Source organism: Juglans microcarpa x Juglans regia, chromosome 4D (genome assembly GCF_004785595.1).
Source record: "Juglans microcarpa x Juglans regia isolate MS1-56 chromosome 4D, Jm3101_v1.0, whole genome shotgun sequence".
NCBI lineage: Eukaryota > Viridiplantae > Streptophyta > Magnoliopsida > Fagales > Juglandaceae > Juglans > Juglans microcarpa x Juglans regia.
The window spans coordinates 701,767-721,236 of record NC_054600.1 but is presented as its reverse complement, the minus strand read 5'-3'; the positions used below and the strand labels follow the sequence as shown (position 1 = coordinate 721,236).

At 39.5% G+C, this 19,470-nt stretch overlaps 3 protein-coding genes across 4 annotated transcripts; all 3 read right to left on the bottom strand.

The window, feature by feature from the left end:
- Window positions 1-4,582: 4,582 nt before the first annotated feature.
- On the bottom strand, window positions 4,583-6,269 carry LOC121261434. Its single transcript, XM_041163790.1, is given in 2 exon segments — window positions 4,583-5,290; window positions 5,293-6,269. Coding segments are annotated over 2 exon segments (882 nt in total). The 5' UTR covers window positions 5,585-6,269; the 3' UTR covers window positions 4,583-4,700.
- An 887-nt stretch (window positions 6,270-7,156) lies between these two features.
- On the bottom strand, window positions 7,157-8,124 carry LOC121259547. The gene has a single exon (XM_041161174.1). The coding sequence runs from the start codon at window positions 8,122-8,124 to the stop codon at window positions 7,204-7,206; it is 921 nt and encodes a 306-aa protein (XP_041017108.1). The 3' UTR covers window positions 7,157-7,203.
- Window positions 8,125-9,948: 1,824 nt separating this feature from the next.
- Window positions 9,949-18,952, bottom strand: LOC121261429 (pentatricopeptide repeat-containing protein At2g17670). 2 transcript variants are annotated; one of them, XM_041163782.1, is made up of 2 exons: window positions 17,413-18,948; window positions 9,949-10,507 (listed from the first exon to the last, which is right to left on the bottom strand). In XM_041163782.1, exon 1 carries the CDS (start codon window positions 18,814-18,816, stop codon window positions 17,416-17,418), a length of 1,401 nt encoding a protein of 466 aa, XP_041019716.1. In that variant the 5' UTR covers window positions 18,817-18,948; the 3' UTR covers window positions 9,949-10,507; window positions 17,413-17,415. The 2 variants fall into 2 exon arrangements, with proteins under 2 accessions (XP_041019716.1, XP_041019718.1); XM_041163784.1 differs by lacking the exon at window positions 9,949-10,507 and adding an exon at window positions 10,531-10,683 and having other exon boundaries at window positions 17,413-18,952.
- Between the last annotated feature and the right edge of the window lie 518 nt (window positions 18,953-19,470).

Sequence of the window (19,470 nt, the reverse complement as noted above, 5' to 3'; positions counted from 1 at the left end):
AATCAAGAAATAATAATAATAATAATAATAATTGAGTTTTACAAAATAATAATAATAATAATTGAGTTTTAAACATAACTCTGGTCGACATACGTGTAATTTTCTTAATAGCCTGTTCCATGTTTCCTTCTGGCTGACTGGCTACACGTGGAGGTGGACAAACCTATGGAGATTTTCGAAAAACCGTACACTAAAATAAAAAATAATTGAGAATTTTTTTAAAAATTAAAAAAAAAAAATTAATTGAGACTTTAAGCTTAAGCTATGTCGTGTTCATTAATAAATCTTTAGATTTCGTTTAGAAACACAATTTATCTCAACTCATCTCAATTCATTATTATAATTTTTTTAAATTTTAACACAAAATATAATAAAAAATTCAATTTTTTTAAATTTTAAAATAATAATAATAATAATAATAAATAATATTTTAATAATATTTTATCAACTCAACTCAACTCACTTCAACTTAATCGATTAATGAATGCCATAGGCCAATTATTAATTCATTATGTCATTAAGGATATATAAATGACAAAGGTGTGCACTAATCCATGTTACCTATTTTCTTAGTTGGTAAAATAAATAAATAAATAAAGTGAAAAAAATAGGATAATTTTGAAGTAGAATTGCTCATGGGAAATCAAACAGGCTAGTCTTTTCACTAGACTACTAAACATCATATCATCTCGAAGAAATGGGACAACCTTATTAGCATTTCATAAAAGGCACATATAAAGTGCAAATCTTTGGAATGTAAACACAAGTTGCTCATGTTCAATTAATCTGGAGCATTCAAGTGCATGTCTTTTCGTTTCTACATTCACTCATTTTAATCATTGATGTGTGTGTCTCTCTCTCTCTCAATATATCCATCTTGCACCATTTTGTGAGTGATATTAAATGTATTGCCAAGTTGTTCTTTATTTTTGGAGGCTTTTTATTTATCCTTTGGCTTCTTCTTTTTTTGGGCTGGTGTTAGTTCTGTAGCATTGCTCTCTTTTAATTCTTTCACACATGATTTTTTAATGAAGGTTAAAGTTCCACCTGTATTTGATGTATGAAGAGAAATACATACACTCAACCTGATCTATCTGCTGTCTTCTCGAGGTCCAAAAGATGATATAAAGAGCCCGTGGACTCTTTAGTTGAGGACCATGTTCATGGGACATAGGACCAGGGGATTTACATATTGTAGCCTTTCCTGATTTCCCAAAGTAAGTAATTAAATAAAATATGACTGATTTGAGATAAAAAAAAAAAATGAAATAAAAAAATAAATAAGAAGGATATCAAAGCCAGAAGCAAAATCAATTGCTATGAACTTGATTTCTAATTAGAGCTTAAGTTTTCTGTTTGTATTCCTTCTATAACAATTAGGACTGTTGATCCGGGCCTGAACCTGGATTGCAAAACCCAGACCTATTCGGTCTAGGTACCCGTTATGTAATCCGGGTAGTTTAAAACCCGATACCCAGATTGACAAAACAAAATCCTATATTTTAAAACCCTCTCTTTCTCAAATACCCATTGTTTCCGCCCCTCTCTCTCTCTCTCCTAAGCCCCATTCGAGTTTTGAAGAGAAACTATTGATCAAGCTTTAGCTGCCTTCAACAATGCGACTAGGTTGTACGCGTTGCTGGGATCCAAGGTACGTAGGGTCATGGGTATGCCCGCGTGGTCGACCGCTTGAAAAGGGTCGGGGCCTTGATTTTAGGAAAAGCTAGTCTTACGGAGTGGTATGGTGTTCGATCTTTGAAGATCCCCAATGTCTAGTGTGCCAAAGGGGGATAAGGCATGGTCAATATATTATGTGTTTTCTTTCTCGTTCATTTTTGTTATATTTTTCAATCAAAACAAACAAAGCTTAATAAGAGTTATGGAAAAATAAATGCAGAATCCATATATGGAATGGGGAGACCCTAGCCTCCCACAACTCAGCCTTCCTATTCTTTAGGTAAGACATGGCTTTTGGGTAAGATTTTGTTCATCATAAATTTGTGTTTTTTAAAAAAAAAAAATTTCTGGTTGGATCTATGTTTATATTCTTCTCATATTATAGTTGGAACTATGTTTCCATTCTTTCCAGTTCTCACATGATACGGGTTTTGAACAAATCTTATGCGGGTATAAGTAATACTTAGTTCTTTTGCTCGATGTGCCCTTTTTTGTAAAACATGGGTTTTATTTTTAAGTTTTTTAGGGTTTACGTTTTGGTTCTTCTGTTTCTCATTATCTGCCGACGTTTCTAGTATGTACTATAACGCCCAAATGGAAGGCCCAAACCATATGGCTTATACTCCAAAAAGATTAGTCAATGATACAATTAGAGCCTCATTTAAACCTTATAAAGAGCAAGAACTTCTCATTCTCAAGTAATGTGGGATCCCATACAAAAGAACTTCTCATTGTAGGTGGCACGGCTTAAGTCTTACATTTATGGTATCAGAGCCTATCCCAACCAAAAATGTGGGATTTGAGTCATGCCACCTACAATGGATAGGCCCAACGAGGACGTCAGAAATTTAAGGGGGTAGATTGTGATACTCCATATGATATGGATAAGGGTAGGTGGTGTATGGAATCCAACATTGCTTGGGAATGAGAAGTTCTTGCTCTTTATAAGATTCCAATAGAGCTCCAATTGTATCATTAACTAATCCTATTGGAGTATAGGCCATGTGGTTTGGGTCTTCCATTAGGGCATTAGATGCCATTTGTAAAGCCCTAATAGAAGACTCAAACCACATGACCTATACTCCAAAAAAGACTAGTCAATGATACAATTGGAGCTTCATTAGAACCTTATAAAGAGCAATAACTTCTCATTCCCAAGCAATGTGGAATCTCATACACCACCTATCCTTATCATTATCATATGGAGTATTTCAATCTACCCCCTTAAATTCTCGATGTCCTCGTCAGGCCTATTCGTTGTAGCTGGTACGGCTCAAGTCCCACATTTCTGGTTGGGACTGGCTCTATTACCATTTGTAACGCCCTAATAAATGGCCCAAACTACATAACCTATACTCTAATAGGACTAGTCAATGATACAATTAGAGTCCCATTGGAATCTTATAAAGAGTAAGAACTTCTCATTCCCAAGTAATGTGGGGTCCCATACACCATCTATCCTTATCCATATCATATGGGGTATCACATGCACTCTCAGTCTACTCTTTTTACATTATAGAAACAGATTATTGGTTTAGCAATGAGTTATGATATAAATAGATGCTTGATGTTTCCCTGTTTTGATGACAATGTTTGAGGAGTATTTTTATGGGTTAGATCTGGTTATGACACTATCTCCTTTCAACTGGGACTGTAAGCTTTTAAGTTTAAAGAAACTTTTTAGCTTTTACAGAGTTTGGCTCTTTTCCTTGGCTCCATTGTCGATTCTCTTCTATTAATTTATATAACTTCTGCTTTGTTTTATGCTTTATGCTTGATACTCATTGCTTTATGCTCTAATAAGCTCAAAAATTTCCTTGGTACTCCATTGCTTATATGATATGGAATGCAATAGCACCTTGAACTTGAAGGGGAAACTTTGTTTATTTGACATAAACATGTCCAAGTGTGGTGACTTGGATTTCCTTTTTAAGCATGCTATGAGAGATCAAATGTATTGTTTGGTGGTAGCATTTTTCTTTCCAAAAGCTTTGGATCTGACATCTTTGGTTTATTATTTGAGTGTCTTCCTTTTGTTATCTAGTGTTTCTGATGAAGTGTTGGGACAAGTTGTTGACTTGTCATTCTTTTTGTTATGAACTGTGAGGAACATAGCTTGGAAATGTAATTTATCTTGCTGTTCCATAAAGAGAAGAATTGGAATTTATCTCAATGTGAGTTTTGTTCTCATCAACAATTTTGGCATTACAATTTTGGTGTGAGATTAAAATACTACATAGCTTTTCCAGGTATTCAAAACTTTTGTTTTTTTGCAGTATATCTTTCAGTCAGTCAGATCACTTGAAGTTACTACTCGGTGTGAGATTAAATCATTGATGGAAGACCATGCTAATGATTTTGTAATTCATATCTTATAATTTTGTATTTTGTAATGTAATGTATAAATAACAAATAATGTAATATATAGTGAATTGCATGTATTTTAGTTTTCATTTTTATATATTTTTATTATTCTAGACAATGTCAGTATTATGCTTTTTAACTTGACTTAGAAAAAATTTTCAAAAAATATAGGCTTTTATAAAAAAATTATGATTTTCAACATTTTTTTTAATAAATATAGGCTTTTAGGCTTTTACATAAAGGGAATTATACTCTTCAACATGGATTTTTCTTAAAAAGTCTTTAATATAATATAGGCATTTAAAAAAAAAAAGGCTTTTAATCTGAAATATGGACTTTTATAAAAATAAATAAATAAATTAATAATAATAATAATAATAAACAGGTTATAGTCCAGAACCCAGATTTTCCGAGTTGTAAAAATTCGGATTAATCCGAGTTCCGGCTCGGGGGTATATCTAGGCCAGAAACCAATCCATATTGGAAACCCGGATTCCAGGCTGGGTATACCCGGGTACCCATTTGAATATCCGTAATAACAATCGATACACATGTACACATAGTTGTTGAATAGGAAAATGTGAATCCTTTGGCGGTCCTCTTAAAAATTGGACGCCTTCCAGGATTTGGAGGATGAAAAATGAAATTTTGATAATGCTCTATTGAGAAATTATGTTCAGAAGAGAGGCTCTTGTTTTGATCAAACGCCTAAACACACACTCCAAACCATTCTCCAAATCTTCAATGCTAATCACCAAAACCTCCAACCTTCTGTGTGCACTTTGTGTCTTCTCAGCATCAGACTCTTTACTCGAAGCATCTCTGCGTAGGGTGCCTACTGCAGCATCAACAACTTGCATCTGACTCACTTTCTCTTGCTTCTCTTCGCATGCTATTGCACCTTTGTGCATCATCTTTGAGACCAGTGACCACCCAGTTGGCTTTGGCTTTGACACTGGCGTTGCCAAGAAGAGCAAGAGGGATTGAAAGATAGAAACATTCATTGCACAAACTTGTCCAAGAACCCGAATCACCACAGACAGGGGATGATCTAGATCCAAGGCAGGTGATGCCCCAAATTTGTTTTCCATTTGCTTTAAAGCAGTGATCAGTTTCTTGGCATCCTTCTTCATTTTCTTCCTGAAACAAGTGTAGTTGTTGATGCTGCTTTCAATGCTTGAATCTCCCTTTCTTCTCCGGAGTGCAGATTGAAGAGCTTGAACGAGTTCTCTAATTTGCAATGTGGCCTCCTTGTAATGCCATAGATATCCAAAAGCCTTACAGATCCATCCAACAATTCCTCGACGTATTTCTCATGTTGATGTTGGAAAAGGACTTGTTGGGTCGATGTCATTTTGAGAAGATCATCCATGCAATTGTACAAATCGTATAGACCAACAAGACCATGTGAAATCGACTCGGATGTTGATGGAGATGTTGCCTCCCATATTCTGAGCTTGTTCAGCTCTTCCTCGAGTCTGAGAGTGCAGGGATGAGATATGGAAGGCAAGCTAATAGATCGAACATGATATTTACCAGCCATGGCTGCTCTTGTTAATGTTTTGCAGTGAATTAAAGCTCAACTTTGAGGTGCTTCTACCAATTCTATGATTCTCTCTATATATAGGAAAGTGCACAGAGATTAGAAAGAGATAGGACTGTTCACTTCAATGTGATCAGCATGTGGTGCCAGAGTGGGCTTTTCCCATTGTATTCGGTTGCCTGTCGCAGCTTTGGCCAACATGGCTTCAATAATTTGTTCATTATTTAGGCCACCAAAGTTGTGAAATGGGCAATGAGTTGAACTACTATTTTGTCATTTTGTGTTTGTGATGCAAGAAAGAAGCATAACTCATCACCCACTCTGCCTCCCCTGCAGCCACATTGCACTCCATGTTTAAAGTACAAAAATTGAAGCTGCCTCACCTCCAAAGATGTGCCTTGTCTGGGCTGTCTCGACTGGAAGAACTTTGCTCTGACAATGTATTAAAGAAAAGCTTTAGGGAAATCGAGATCCAGATCTGTGGAGATTAAGAAAATGTAAAATTGATGGTTTTATGGATAATGATTAGTCTTCCAAGATCGGCATATAATATAATATATCATAGGTCAATCATCAGTACAGAACTTTCTATTCTATATTGTGTATACACGAGTGGCATGTAGTGCTTTTGCCTCCATTGTCTTTGGCTAATGCTCTTTGATTTATCGAAAAGTTCACATGATTTTATTTCTTGTCTTCGTTGTTCTCAGTAATCAAAAGTTAAGCAAAGGTAGGACACGTATCATACTGGATATGGTTACGCGTGTGGTACTGATAATCTTTGGATATTATGGGAATTAGAGCACCATGATTTGGCATGTGACTGCTGGGACATTGTGGCAGATTTACAGAACAAACAAAAATATGATGAGGCATGCAGAGTTGAAGCATGCAAAGAGACACCCATTTTGGCTTTTTATGCAGAGAATCATGAACTTGAAGCATTAATGGCTGAAAGATAATATCTTTAAATCTATTTTTTTGAATGGCAAAGACAAAACATTTATGGAACTCATCTTGGTAATGGCTGAAACATAATATATTGCTGTGGGCATTTATTCTTTCATGGGCATCAACAGAGTCTGCAAGCATGAATGTACTTTTGCTGCTCTTCCATAATTCTTGGTGCATCAAGTTCTATCAGGGTCTTAACAGTAATGTAGTAAGACAGCTTGCCAAAGCAAATCTCATTTCCTTGACGGCTCTGAGGCGTAGTACCTATGACACAATTACAACAACTATTTTGGATCATTTTGAAGGTGTCCCTATTACCATCTCCCAGAAAGTGATTACACAGTATTATAAAACATTTTGCGCACAGCCATCAGAATATGGGAAATTTTCATTCCTCGACAGATTTTCATACTTCTAACTTCCATAAATACTTGCTATGATTGGATGCTAAAGATGATAGTTTTGAATTTATGCAGATCTTGCACATGCAGCAGTAACAAATGTAAAAATAAGAAAGAGAAATGCGAAAAATTGAATGAAAATAGAGTAATTTGTTCTCCAAATACTTCTCTATTACTGTAATTTCTCATAGAAGTTGGGTTTGGGAAGTGTGGAACAATGAATATGGCCATTCTGAGATATTTACAAAAAAATTGATAGCCTCCTTAATGAGCAAGGATGTTCAAGAAAGACACTCTATTTCGGACTAAACTCCTAAATATACAATCTAATCCGTCCTCAATGTCGTCAAGACTAAGATGGAGTGTCTCCAACTTCCTTTGCGCTAGTTGAACGTCAGCCTTGGCGTCATCATTATGTCTTAGATGCCCATGGAGGGAAGAAAGAGCAAGGTCAACACATCCCGCCACATTGATAATCTTCTGTTCTTTCTCGGAAGGCAAGAATCTCAGGCACTTTAATCTTGAAGTCAACGAACACCGTCCATCTGTCTTCATCCTGGGAACGGACAGGAACAGTAAAAGAGATTGGAAAATGGAGAGGGAGATTGCGCTTGCCTCTTTTAGAACTCTGACCACCATTGATAGATGGTGATCAAAATGTAAGAGTACTGGAGCGGAATCAACTGTGTTTCCCATTCGCTTCGATGCTTTAAGGCACTTAGCAATGTCCTTTTTCACGTTCTTTCTAAAGCGCATGTAAGCATGAATGTCACTTTCAATTCTTGAATCTACACCCTTTCTACGTAAAGCCGACTGCAGGGATTGGACATGTTCCTTCATTGTATAGACAATATTCCTTGAGGTGTCGCATGTGTCCAGCAATGTGAGTGAACCGTCTAGAACTTCTTCCACCAACTTTCCATTTTCATGGCGCAGAAGAGCTTGTTGAGTGAGAGGAGAGTGAATGACTTCCTCCAGACAACTAAACAACTCAGCAAGGCCAGCTAGACTAGGTTGAATAGTCTCAGTTTTGAATGGGATCGTCGTTGAAGATGACGAAATTTGACAGGACTTTAGGCGGTCTCGTATTGATTCGAGTCTAACAGAACAAGGGTGTAGTCTAGAGGGCAAGCTAATTGACCTAATAGGCTGATGCACACCATGCAGTTCAGATGAGGCTGCCATATCTCACTTGTGTTCAAATGCAGGCAAATCCCGATGCTTGAAAGACTATCATTGTACATTGAACCTCTATTTATAAGAAGAGAATGAAGGAAGCTATGGCTAGATAGGCTCCGATTTGAAATGCAGCAACCAGAGGGCGCATGCATGTGCTAGCAATGTGGGTCACCCTACCTCTCAGATACTGCTGTAACGTTTTCGGCCAACAATCTGCGACCCACAATTCATTCTTTAATGGCGTATGGTCATGAAACAGGCAACAATCTGCATGGTCATGAGACGGTCATAATATGACTTTGGTTAGAATTTGGTTTTCTTTCTGAAAATGTAGGCATGCATTGGTGCTGTGTGCTTCCTTGCCTCACCAATCATCACCACCACCATTCTCTCAAACATAACTTAGTGCTGATTATTGGAATCGTCATTGGAAATAAATAATCTCATGCTGTTTGCCCCCTTGCCTCCCCAATCATCACCAGATCGAACCATTCTCTTTAATAAGATTTAGTATTATTTATCCTTTGATATTTGCATTTGTAAGAAAGAAGTTCAATTTTCATAGCAGAAGTCTGTAACTCATGTCTTATTACATTGAACCGCAGACAGCCATCCACTAAAAAATATTTTCTAGCTAGCTCGAAATAAGATGCCATATTACTATGAGTCTATCTTCGGCCAAGAATCTAGTCCTAATAACAGTATTGTTGGTGTCCTTGGGAGACGTGGAAGCATTAGGCAGTAGATATATTTTATACCTTGAAATTGATGTTGGCCTAATACAAACAACTACTGCAGAAAATATGTAGGGTTTGCAGCTAGCTTGTTTGGAAGATATGTGGGATCATCGAGGCGCAAAACTTCATACTAAAACGCACGATAGCCGGCGCCTCAGATGCTCATTCTATATCCATGACTTGATGATTCTCCTTGTCCCCTACAAATTTCTGTATGAAAACAAGTTAAAAACAAGCAGTTGATTGCGCTTGAAAGTACATGGAATTCATTCTCCTTGGCAGACAGAAAGGCAGGATATCAATTCACAAGATCTTGCTGCCATTTGAGTCAAGATAGCATCCTCTACTGCATACCCAAAAATTACTATACAAAGACGCTCCTCAAATTCAATGCAAACGAAAGTGTGAATTAATTCTGTCTTTTGCGTTTCGTCTTGCTGCTTGTTTTAGACATATATAGGATTTTATTTTGACACCTTGATTTTTGGGTTTTTCTTGTTTGAATAATAATGTTCTTACACGCCACAAGTGATCGAAGGTTGGTTAATAAAATTGAGCCTATGCATGTGATGGAAATCTGGATCACCTTTGTTCTCTACCTTATGAAAGATGCTGTAAACATTCCGGCCGAAAACCTGCTACTAAACGTTTCCTTGATCTTATGGTAATGAAATTGGCCACATCTAAGGGTCCCATATATTCCAGGTTATGGTCCTCAAATAGTTAGACACGTATACATTGTGACAGAGTATGCCTCATTGCCTCCCCAATTATACGGTTGACCAAAATTATTTACGAACACCCAAGGCTGGCAATGCATGATTGTGTGATTTTAAATAACTATAGAAAATGAAAAACGACAAGGCTTAGACAAGATTTAGCAAATAACAGGACTAGACCTTAGAACCAAGAATCTAGGTTTGCCATGACAAGTATAAGAAAAACGAAAGCCGTTTTATAATAGGTAGTGAAATCCGTATATATAGACCTGTGTACCATAAGGAATTACGGGGAGACAGGAATGCTTTTGTTTATTGGATTGAAGACAAAGCTAATTTCTCTTATTGTTATATATATTCTTAATTCTCATCCCTAAGAAAGCTTATAATTATCATAAATTAAGCCTATTGTACAGGAACGCCACCTTGGCATGGCATCTACTACGATACTTCTGTATCCATAAAATGCTAATGTGTGAACCGATTGAACACAGACAGTCTTTAATCACTTGTGGTGGAGTTGGACAAATGAAGCCAAAGAAATGTACACCACCGGCTCTTTTTGGTCAAAGTCAAGAATCAAGTTTTCCGTTCATATTCAGTAACGTGAATTGTAGAGGGTGACCCTCCACCTTTGCAATGTCTCCTTGTGCACCATGCGATCAAGTTGGCCAAATTGCTCTCTCAATTCATTAAACCATACTGCTGCAAGTCCTCTCCACAAGGGGATAGTACCATAGATCCGCTGGACAACAGCTTCAAGCTCGGTAACTTCCAATGAGGGCATTTATTTCCACAGGTACCAGGTGTAATATTGCTGAAAGAGGAATTGGGCTCCACCACAGACAGCATGAATATATGCTAATGTAAAACAGATGCATTCTTCTTCTTTTGACAAGAAATGCTCATGACAACTCAAATCAACAAAAGAACCTACAACAGCCTCAGCATGACAGCCAAGAATTAGAGGAAGAGGACATTTCAATAATTTTTTATCAGGAAGAGAAACATGCAACAGCTCTCCTTGAAGCACAACAGAGATGGAAATTGGCAACGTGCATCAACATACACTGGTGTTACTTTGCTAAAATTTAACCTCAAAGCAGTCACTGCAATAGGGTACAAATCCACAATCATGTCTAAGTTTTGCTAAGAATTAGCATGAGAAGTAAAGAAGGTGTAACACCCCAGATTGAGTACAGGAATGTATTAAATGCGATCCCATGTTACTTAGGAGATAGAAGTTCTTGCACTTATAATTATTCCAAATAACTTCAATTGTAACCAAGATTTTGGAATATAGGCAAAGACATGGCTTGGACTTTCCTTAGAAGATGAACAATAAAGATTAACTAGTGGAATGAATAAAGAGTAGGGAAACTAAAATACACAGTGGCACTAACAAAATTTGAGAAACAAAAAGAAAAAGGCAAGCTAGGACTTAGATTGAACCAAGGTCATTACAAAAAAAAAAAAAAAAAATTGATAAGTAATAAAAATTTTGTTCATATGAGTGAAATAGGCATAGCCCGTGTACACAGGAGGTATACACAAGAAAACACCTAATTACATTCTAGCTAAGGAAAGAAAGTCATGGACATTGTTTCCATCAAGTACAATGGCTGAAAACCATAGTATTAAGGTGCGCATAAAAAAATTCTGAAACTCCTCCATTGTGCGTTCCCTATCCTCAAAACATCTCTCATTCCTCTCAGACCATGTGCACCACATGATACATAACGGGAACATCTTCCACACTGCCGCCACTTAGGGACAGCCTTGAAGCTCCTTCCAACAAGCCAATAGATCCACCACCCGCGGAGGCATTACCCAAGTAATATCCATTCTTCGAAAGATCTCATTCCAAAACACCCTTGTGACCTCACAATGCAAAAGTAAATGATCAACAGACTCTCCCTATTTTTTGCACCATTGCAACCTATCCTCTTGAGCCGTAATATTTCCCATAAAATAAGCAACCTAAGGAAATCAGATACAGCCTACAGTTCCCAATCATGAATATTTCTATTAAAAAAAATATTCCACTGATAAGATCCATGGGAGAATACGCTCATATCTGCAACAGAGGCCTCTCTGTTAGCTACAATACTATAGAGTGCTGGAAATGCCCTGTATAAAGCGCACTCTCCACACCAAACATCATGCCAAAACCTGATGCTAGAACCATCTCCCACCACGACTCGTATGTGACTTTCGAAGCCCTGCCAACCCTTCCTAATAAATTTCCATAAGCCCACACCATGTCTCTCTCTTACTTCCTTAGAGCATCATCCTCCCCAACATTCCCATGTCTAGAATCAATAATCTCCTTCCATAGTGTGTTCCCCTCTAAGTGGTACCTCCTTAACCATTTGCCTAATAAAGCTTTATTGAACGTTTGCAAATTGCATATCCCCAAGCCTCCATTCGGAATAGGAGAACAAACCTTGTTCCAGTTAACTAAATGGAATTGGTTTCCTCCCCATTCCCCCTCACCCCCACAAAAAAGACCGTAATAATCTCTCAATTCTAGTCGTCACCCTGCAAGCAAAGGAAAGAGTCAAAGGAAAAAAGTGGAAAGATTGGTTAATGAACTCTTAATTAAGGTAAGTCAACCCCCTTTCGATAGATACATCCGTTCCCACCCAGCAAGCTTCCTCGCTACTTTCTCTACCACCCCATCCCAAATGGCTCGAGCCTTAAAATTGGCCCCCAACGGAAGACCCAAATATTTCATAGGCAAGGACAACACCTTGAAATCCAACAACCACGCCAAGTTGTTAATATTAGGCACCGCACCCACCGCAACCATCTTGGATTTACTAAGATTAACCTTAAGCCCCGACACTGTTTCAAAGCATAGCAAGAGAGCTTGCAGAGATTGAATCTGACAAGTATCCGCATCATAAAATAAGAGGGTATCATCTGTAAATAAGAGATGAGAGAGTGAAGTAGGACCATTTGTGCCATTACCCACCAAAAAACCGGATAAAAAACCTCCACCAATAGCAGCCTTCACCAACCACCCCAATGCCTCCATAAAAATGACAAACAATAGGGGAGACAAGAAATCCACTGCCTCAAACCACGTGAGCTGTTAAAGAACCCAGCAGGAGTACCATTAACTAATACTAAAAAACAAACGGTAGATATACAACAAGGATCCAAGAAATCCACCTGTCACCAAAACCACACCTACCAAGCAAGTAAAGAAGGAAATCTAATTTCACATAGTCATGAACCTTTTCCATGTCAAGCTTGCAAAGAATACCTGGGACGCCTTCCCGCAATCTATGATCCAAGCACTCATTGGCAATAAGCACCGAATCCAGAATCTGTCTCCCCCTAATGAAGGCATTTTGAGGCTTAGAAATAATATGTTCCATCATTGAGCTAAGCCTATTTGCCAGGACCTTGGAGATAATTTTGTAAACTCCACTCACCAGGCTTATGGGGCAAAAATCTTCAACTACCTTAACCCCATGTTTCTTTGGAATAAGAGCAATGAACGTCGCATTTAGGCTTTTCTCAAATTTATGGAAAGAGTGGAATTCTGCAAAAACCTGCATAATATCACATTTTACTACATCCCAACAAGCCTGGAAGAAACCCATCGAGAAACCATCTGGGCCCGGTGCCTTGTCCTTCGTCATGCTACTAATAACCTTACACACCTCATCTTCCTCAAATGCCCTTTCCAACCCATTAGCACTTTGTGAATCAATATACTCAAATGACAAGCCATCAAGTTTTGGCCTCAAGCATACCGGTTCCGAGAGTAGGTTCTCAAAATGCTGCACAATATGATTTTCCAAATCATCAATGGATGAAAGCACTTGGGTAGTTGAGTGGAGTGACTCAATAGTGTTAATGCGTCGATGTGAATTCGCCACTTTATGGAAGAATTTCGTACATTTATCACCCTTTTTTAGCCAAAGGGCCTTGGATTTTTGTCGCCACGAAATCTCTTCCATCAATAGCACCTTCTCCAGATTAGTTACAACCGCTCTTTTTCTAGCAAGGGCCTCCTCCGAGAGGTCTCCCATCAATTCTCTGTTCTCCAAATCTTGTAGTTCCTCCATAAGAGTATTCTTTTGATTATCAATGCTACCAAACACTTCCAAATTCCACTTCTTTAGATCTTGCTTCAAAGCTTTGAGCTTACAAGCAAGAATGAAACTGGGGTTCCCTGTAAACATATAAGAGGACCACCAAGAATGCACCTTCTCTACAAAACCCTCCGCAGCTAACCACATATTTTCAAACTTGAATGGTCTGGGTTTACCAATAATACCTCCACAGTCCAAGACAATAGGAAAATGGTCGGAGCACACATGGGGCAACCATTTCTGAGAAAGTTCAAGAAAGTAAGCCTCCCACAACGGGAAGACAAGGAACCTATCCAATCTCGAACATCCCCAACCATTAGACCATGTGAACTCGCCCCCGAGAAGAGGGAGATCTATAAGATCTAAATCAAATACAAACTCCGAGAACTCCTCCATAGCTGTCGAGTGGCGGTGAGTCCCCGAACGCTCACTGGGAAAGCGAACAATATTAAAATCTCCCTCCATGCATCACGGCACCTCACATAAATAAATAAGACCCGCTAACTCCTCCCATAGTCGCCTCCTCTCATTATCCAAATTTGGACCATAAGAACCTACAAAGGCCCATTCCCATTCATCAATCGTATTTCTAAAGCGACTAGCAACTGAAAAATTCCCAACACATTCCTCAACTGACTCCACCACTCTTTTGTCCCACATTAAAAGAACCCCCCCCCCCCCCCCCCGACACACCCATCTATGCCAAGTAAGATCACCCTACATATGGACACCCCCACAAGCTACGTATTATTCTTCTATCGACTACCCTCAACTTAGTTTCTTGAAAGCACAGTACGTCCACTTTCCATGACCTCAATAAAGATCTTATACGAAGACGTTTATTGCAGTCATTCGGCCCCCTCACGTTCCATGATAATAACTTAGGCTTCATAGTTACAAAGAGTGCCCCTCCCTTTCGGTCTATCTCTTCCACCCCCCCCCCCCCCTTCTTTAGCTTCATAGTTGACAGTGCAAGAAAGCCTTCTAAGCTCCCTATTTCGCTTCGAGATCGACTTCGAACAGCTATTTTCAATAGCAATGAGAAGGGCTTTAAATTGATCCTCATAGCTTACACAAGAAATACCAAGAGCAAAATCATCTCCTTCACCTACTCAAACACCCAATCCAATGCAGATAAATCCAGGTTAGGGGAAATTGTGCATAGAGGAGCTGGTTCCTCCATCCCCTCAACAGAAGGCCCATTGTCTAGACTGGTCACTACCAAAGCCGAGTCTTGATCCCACGGCTGAGGCTGAAAGTGAGTTTTCATGTCTATCGGCACCCCTTCAGAAAGTAAGACAGCCACCTACGGAGGAGATAAGGCTACTACTACCGATGAGAACTCACCTAACCTATTTTGTGGCTCCATTGGTGTGTTTTGTTGGGGAAAAACAGAGAAACTACTTCACACAGCGCCTCAAGAGGAAATAGACTGGTCGTCGGCGGTGGAAAGGGTGCCACGACTGCCGTAGAAAGCCCAGCGGCCTTGGTCGACCAAGTCTGTGCATGACCCAGCATGGCAAAGCCACGTGAGGTGGTGCATAAATTCACACCAGTTTTGGCATCTCCAACAATCAGGCTAATATAGTCACCGACGGTTGAACAAGGGGTGCGACAACCATCGAAGGCCCAATAGCCTCAGTCGACCAAGTCTGTGCATGACCCAGCACCTCCATGTCATGGCAAGAGATCACACCACCTTCAGCGTTTCTGCCAGTCGCATCGCTTGAGCCACCCCTTTGAACACCCTCCGACGGAGATGCCACTACCTTCGCCAGAGACCCCTGAGCCTTTGCCAACACCGGAGCAAGGCCCCCGCCGCCCTAGACGCAAGCCACAGCTACGGGTGGAAGGGAAACCCCGCGCCTCCTCCACACAGGCCCCGTGGGTCTAGATGCTAATCTAGAGGGCCTGGGCCCATTGGATGGGCCCTTACCCTTAGCAGGCCCAGAAGAGGGATCACCTTTAGGCCCACATAGGAGTGCCTTGGACTCGTTACCCTTCGGCTGACCCTTGAGTTCTTGGCCCTTTAACTGCCCAATAACAGGCCCATTGCCCGACCCAAAACTCATATCCCACCCTTGATCCTCTACGCATCGTTTCAGCCATATAATATTACCTTGCAGTTCCCCATCTGCGTTTGCATATCAGACAAAACCCGCATGATAGTTTCCTTTTGAAGACCAGCAAATCTCCTGCCAACCTCCTCACCTCCCTGAGTACCTACCAAAACAATGCTACTGTCATCCCCACTAGCCACCCTCCTATCGAACTGATGAGATGTGTCCATAGGCCTTGATATTTGGAGAGCCTCCTTATACGACTGAGGTGGTTTCTCAGCCGTCGTTGGTGGTGCCTGCCCACCGAAACGAGCAGCCTCCCTTAGGACCTTAGCAAGTTTCCTCCATCCCCTCCCATCTCTGTCATCTGGGACAAAAATACAGTTACGACGCCCACCCACCTCCTCGGTGCTCTTCTAGTGCCATGAATGCACCTTGAACATTTGAGCACCTCTGCACAATGAAGCCCCTCTCCCCTTCACGATGGCTAGCATAAAACCCCTTTCTCCTTGCATTCACGCCATCCTCCAGGACTCTGCAGAACCACCGTGCTGTTGCTAACTCCATTTTCATGCTTTTCACAAACTTCCACCCTCTCTCTGTAAGAATCAGCCATCGACCCTCCCTAGAAATCTCAAAGGCTTTTAGTTCAATGACAATGGTTTTCCCATAAACCATTTCTCCTTCCAACCAATCACAGCTCAAACTTTCACCCAATCATGAACACCATCCTAAACTAATTTCACTCGAAAAAGAATAATGAGAAAGAATGTGTACGGAGAGAATTTTCTCTCTCTAAAACTTTCTCTCAAGTCACTTTTTTTTTTTCATTACAAAAAATATGGATGTGAAAAACAAAAACAAAACAATTTTGCCCTTAATGAGGTTTGCATCTCTACTTTACCAAAATAATGTACATGCTCCTCAATTTTTTTTTTAGAGAAAAGGGATGGTACCCCCAGCTCTATTAATTGTCCTCGCTTATGGTGGAGGAACCATGCTTCCACAATCATAAGTCAACTTATATAAGAGAATAACGACCATTACAAAAATCAAAACAAAGTTATGAAGTGACACAAATTTTTGTCAGTAATCTATTGATTCTCTCCCAATTGTTGGATTGGAGGTTAGATGATTTACTTAACCACTTAGGTCTCTACATATTGATAGGCTTTTTTTTTTTTTTATTTGACTCCTTTGAATATGCTCTGCCGCTTCTGCTTATGATGTATAGAAAACTATACTGCAAAATCCAATAAAGATTTCCTAGGTGAGGAAACAAAAAGTAGTGTGGTAAATGGTCATCTAGTAACAAGGAATAGCATTAAACATAAAAGGGATGGCATCCAAGCTTCACTCACTCAAAACATGGACGTCAAGAGGTAATAAGTGCACTACTCTTAACCATCGTCAAATCTCCAGATCAACTCATTTAACTATAAGTTCCAAAATACCCAAAAGAAAACAAAAAAACTCCTTTTTAAGGTATTAGCAATCTCAGTATAGGATCATAATATGCATCGATTAGAAATGCATTTGAACCAATTCATTTATCAATTAGTAATCACATTTGTTCAATCTCATTCTTGTGGTATCTCATTTGAACCCGAATCCTTCTCATAACACAAAAAAAAAAAGAAACATTTTTTTAAAGAATTCAAAGACTTACCAGTTAGATAGCATGTCCTTGTTCTTTAGCTTTCTTTACCCATTTAAGTGTACTTTCCAAGGCTGTGTAAGCAGCAACATCTGTTAAACTCTTACTCTCAACCACATAATCAAACACCTCATAAGCTTCTGCTATCCTCCCTTCCCTACAAAGTGCCCGCACAAAGGTAGCATAAGCCGCCGTCTCAAGCTTCATATCCCCTGATTTCATCACCGCATAAAGTTCAAGTGCCTTTTCCAACAGTCTTGACTTACACAATCCATGAAGCAATGTGCTATAAGTGCACGAATTTGGACTACAGCCCTTTGCTTCCATCCCTCCTAACAATGCCAACGCACCCAATGCATCTCCCTCCCGACACATCCCATTCATCAATGAAGTGTACGTCACAGCATCTGGGAGATGACCCTTTTCCTCCATAATACCCAAAAACTTCCTAGCTTCCCTAACCCGCCCAGACTTTGATAACCCAAAAATCAAAGTGTTATAAGTAACAATATCAGGCTCCACACCTTCCTCCTTCATTTTATTATAAACCCCAATTGCCTCATTCCCCCTACTCAACATACAGTAACCCTTCATAATAGTGTTGTATACGAAGCAATCAGGTTTAAAACCCTCCTCATTAAGCACACCCACCAACCTCAGTGCCTCGCGGAGATTCTTGGTATTACATACATTATCAATCAGGACTGTGTAAGTAACAAGATCAGGCTTCAAATCGAAATTGTTTCGCATTTCGTCAATAAAATCGTAAACCATACTCAATGACCTCGACTTACAGAGATGTTTAACGAGAAAGTTATACGTATAAGTATCAGGCTTAGTGTCTTTTGACGATAATTCCTTTACCAATTCGATCGCATGCTCCATTCGACCAGCCAAGCTAAGCGACCGGACTGCAATATCAGCGGTGAACTTATCAGGACTGAGCCCATTGGTGAGCATAAGATTGAGGGTCTGGTGCACGGAGGCGAGCGTGGCATCGGGTGCTTTGCAGGACTGTGTGAGCAAGATGTGATAAGTGGATCGGTCGGGTGAGAAGGAAGGATTGGACTTAATCATGTGACGGAGGAGAGAGATGGAGTCTTGGAGGGTGGAGATTGAGGCGTAGGATTGGAGTAGAGAGTTGTGGAATCGAAGGTCGACTGGGGCTTTGGTTGTGGAGATGACGGAGTTGAAGAGCTTCTTGGCGTCCGAGAGGTTCGGGGTTTTGAAGAGGGCTATTGGGATATCCTCGTGGGTTTTCCGGGAGAGTTGTGATGGGGTTTTTCTGGTAGGTTTTTTGGGAAAGTGATGGGGTTTGGGAGGTTGGACTGGGGACTCTACGGGAACGAGCGAAGATTGGTTTTTCATGAGCGTGGTTGAAATTGCCGAACGCAGCGATGGTGGAACCTTTCCCATTTCCGGTTTCTTCTTCTTTCAAATGCTTTGCTGATTCAGTTCGGTGCTGATCAGAGTTCTATAGGGGTTTTGCAGGGTTTCAGATTTTGGTGCACACAAGTGAGCTATTCAGAAGAACATGGAAGCTCCGACCCCATTTCGGTCGGGTTGCGGGCTCCTTTCCGTTTGTTTGGGCCTTTTTTCCCCTCCTGGCTCCTCTCATGGCCTGCTTTGGTTCATAAAAGAAGCAACTGAAGCCGGCCTTGAGAGGAGGCCGACCCATTAATCTCTTTGATTAACGTAAAATCTTCTTATAAGTATTGATTAATAAAAATCAGTTTTTTCAAAAAGTTTCATTGTTTTTGGTAAAAATATAAAAGCCCTTTAACCAAATCTCTAATTACTGGTTTTAATAAACCCGCCTCTCAAACTATTAAAAAATTATTAGGTACTTCCTCCATAAAAAATAAAAATAAAATAAAAAATAAGACATAAATATCATTTATAAAAAAAAATTAAAATTAAAAAAAATTTAACTTTGGCTTCTCCAAAAATATATTTTTCATTTTTGAGAATTTTAGGATAGTTCATTACTTTCACGGAGAAAATGAGTAAACTGAAATTGATTTGGTAATTTTGAGAGGATGATTGTAAAAAAATTGATACTTTTTAGTT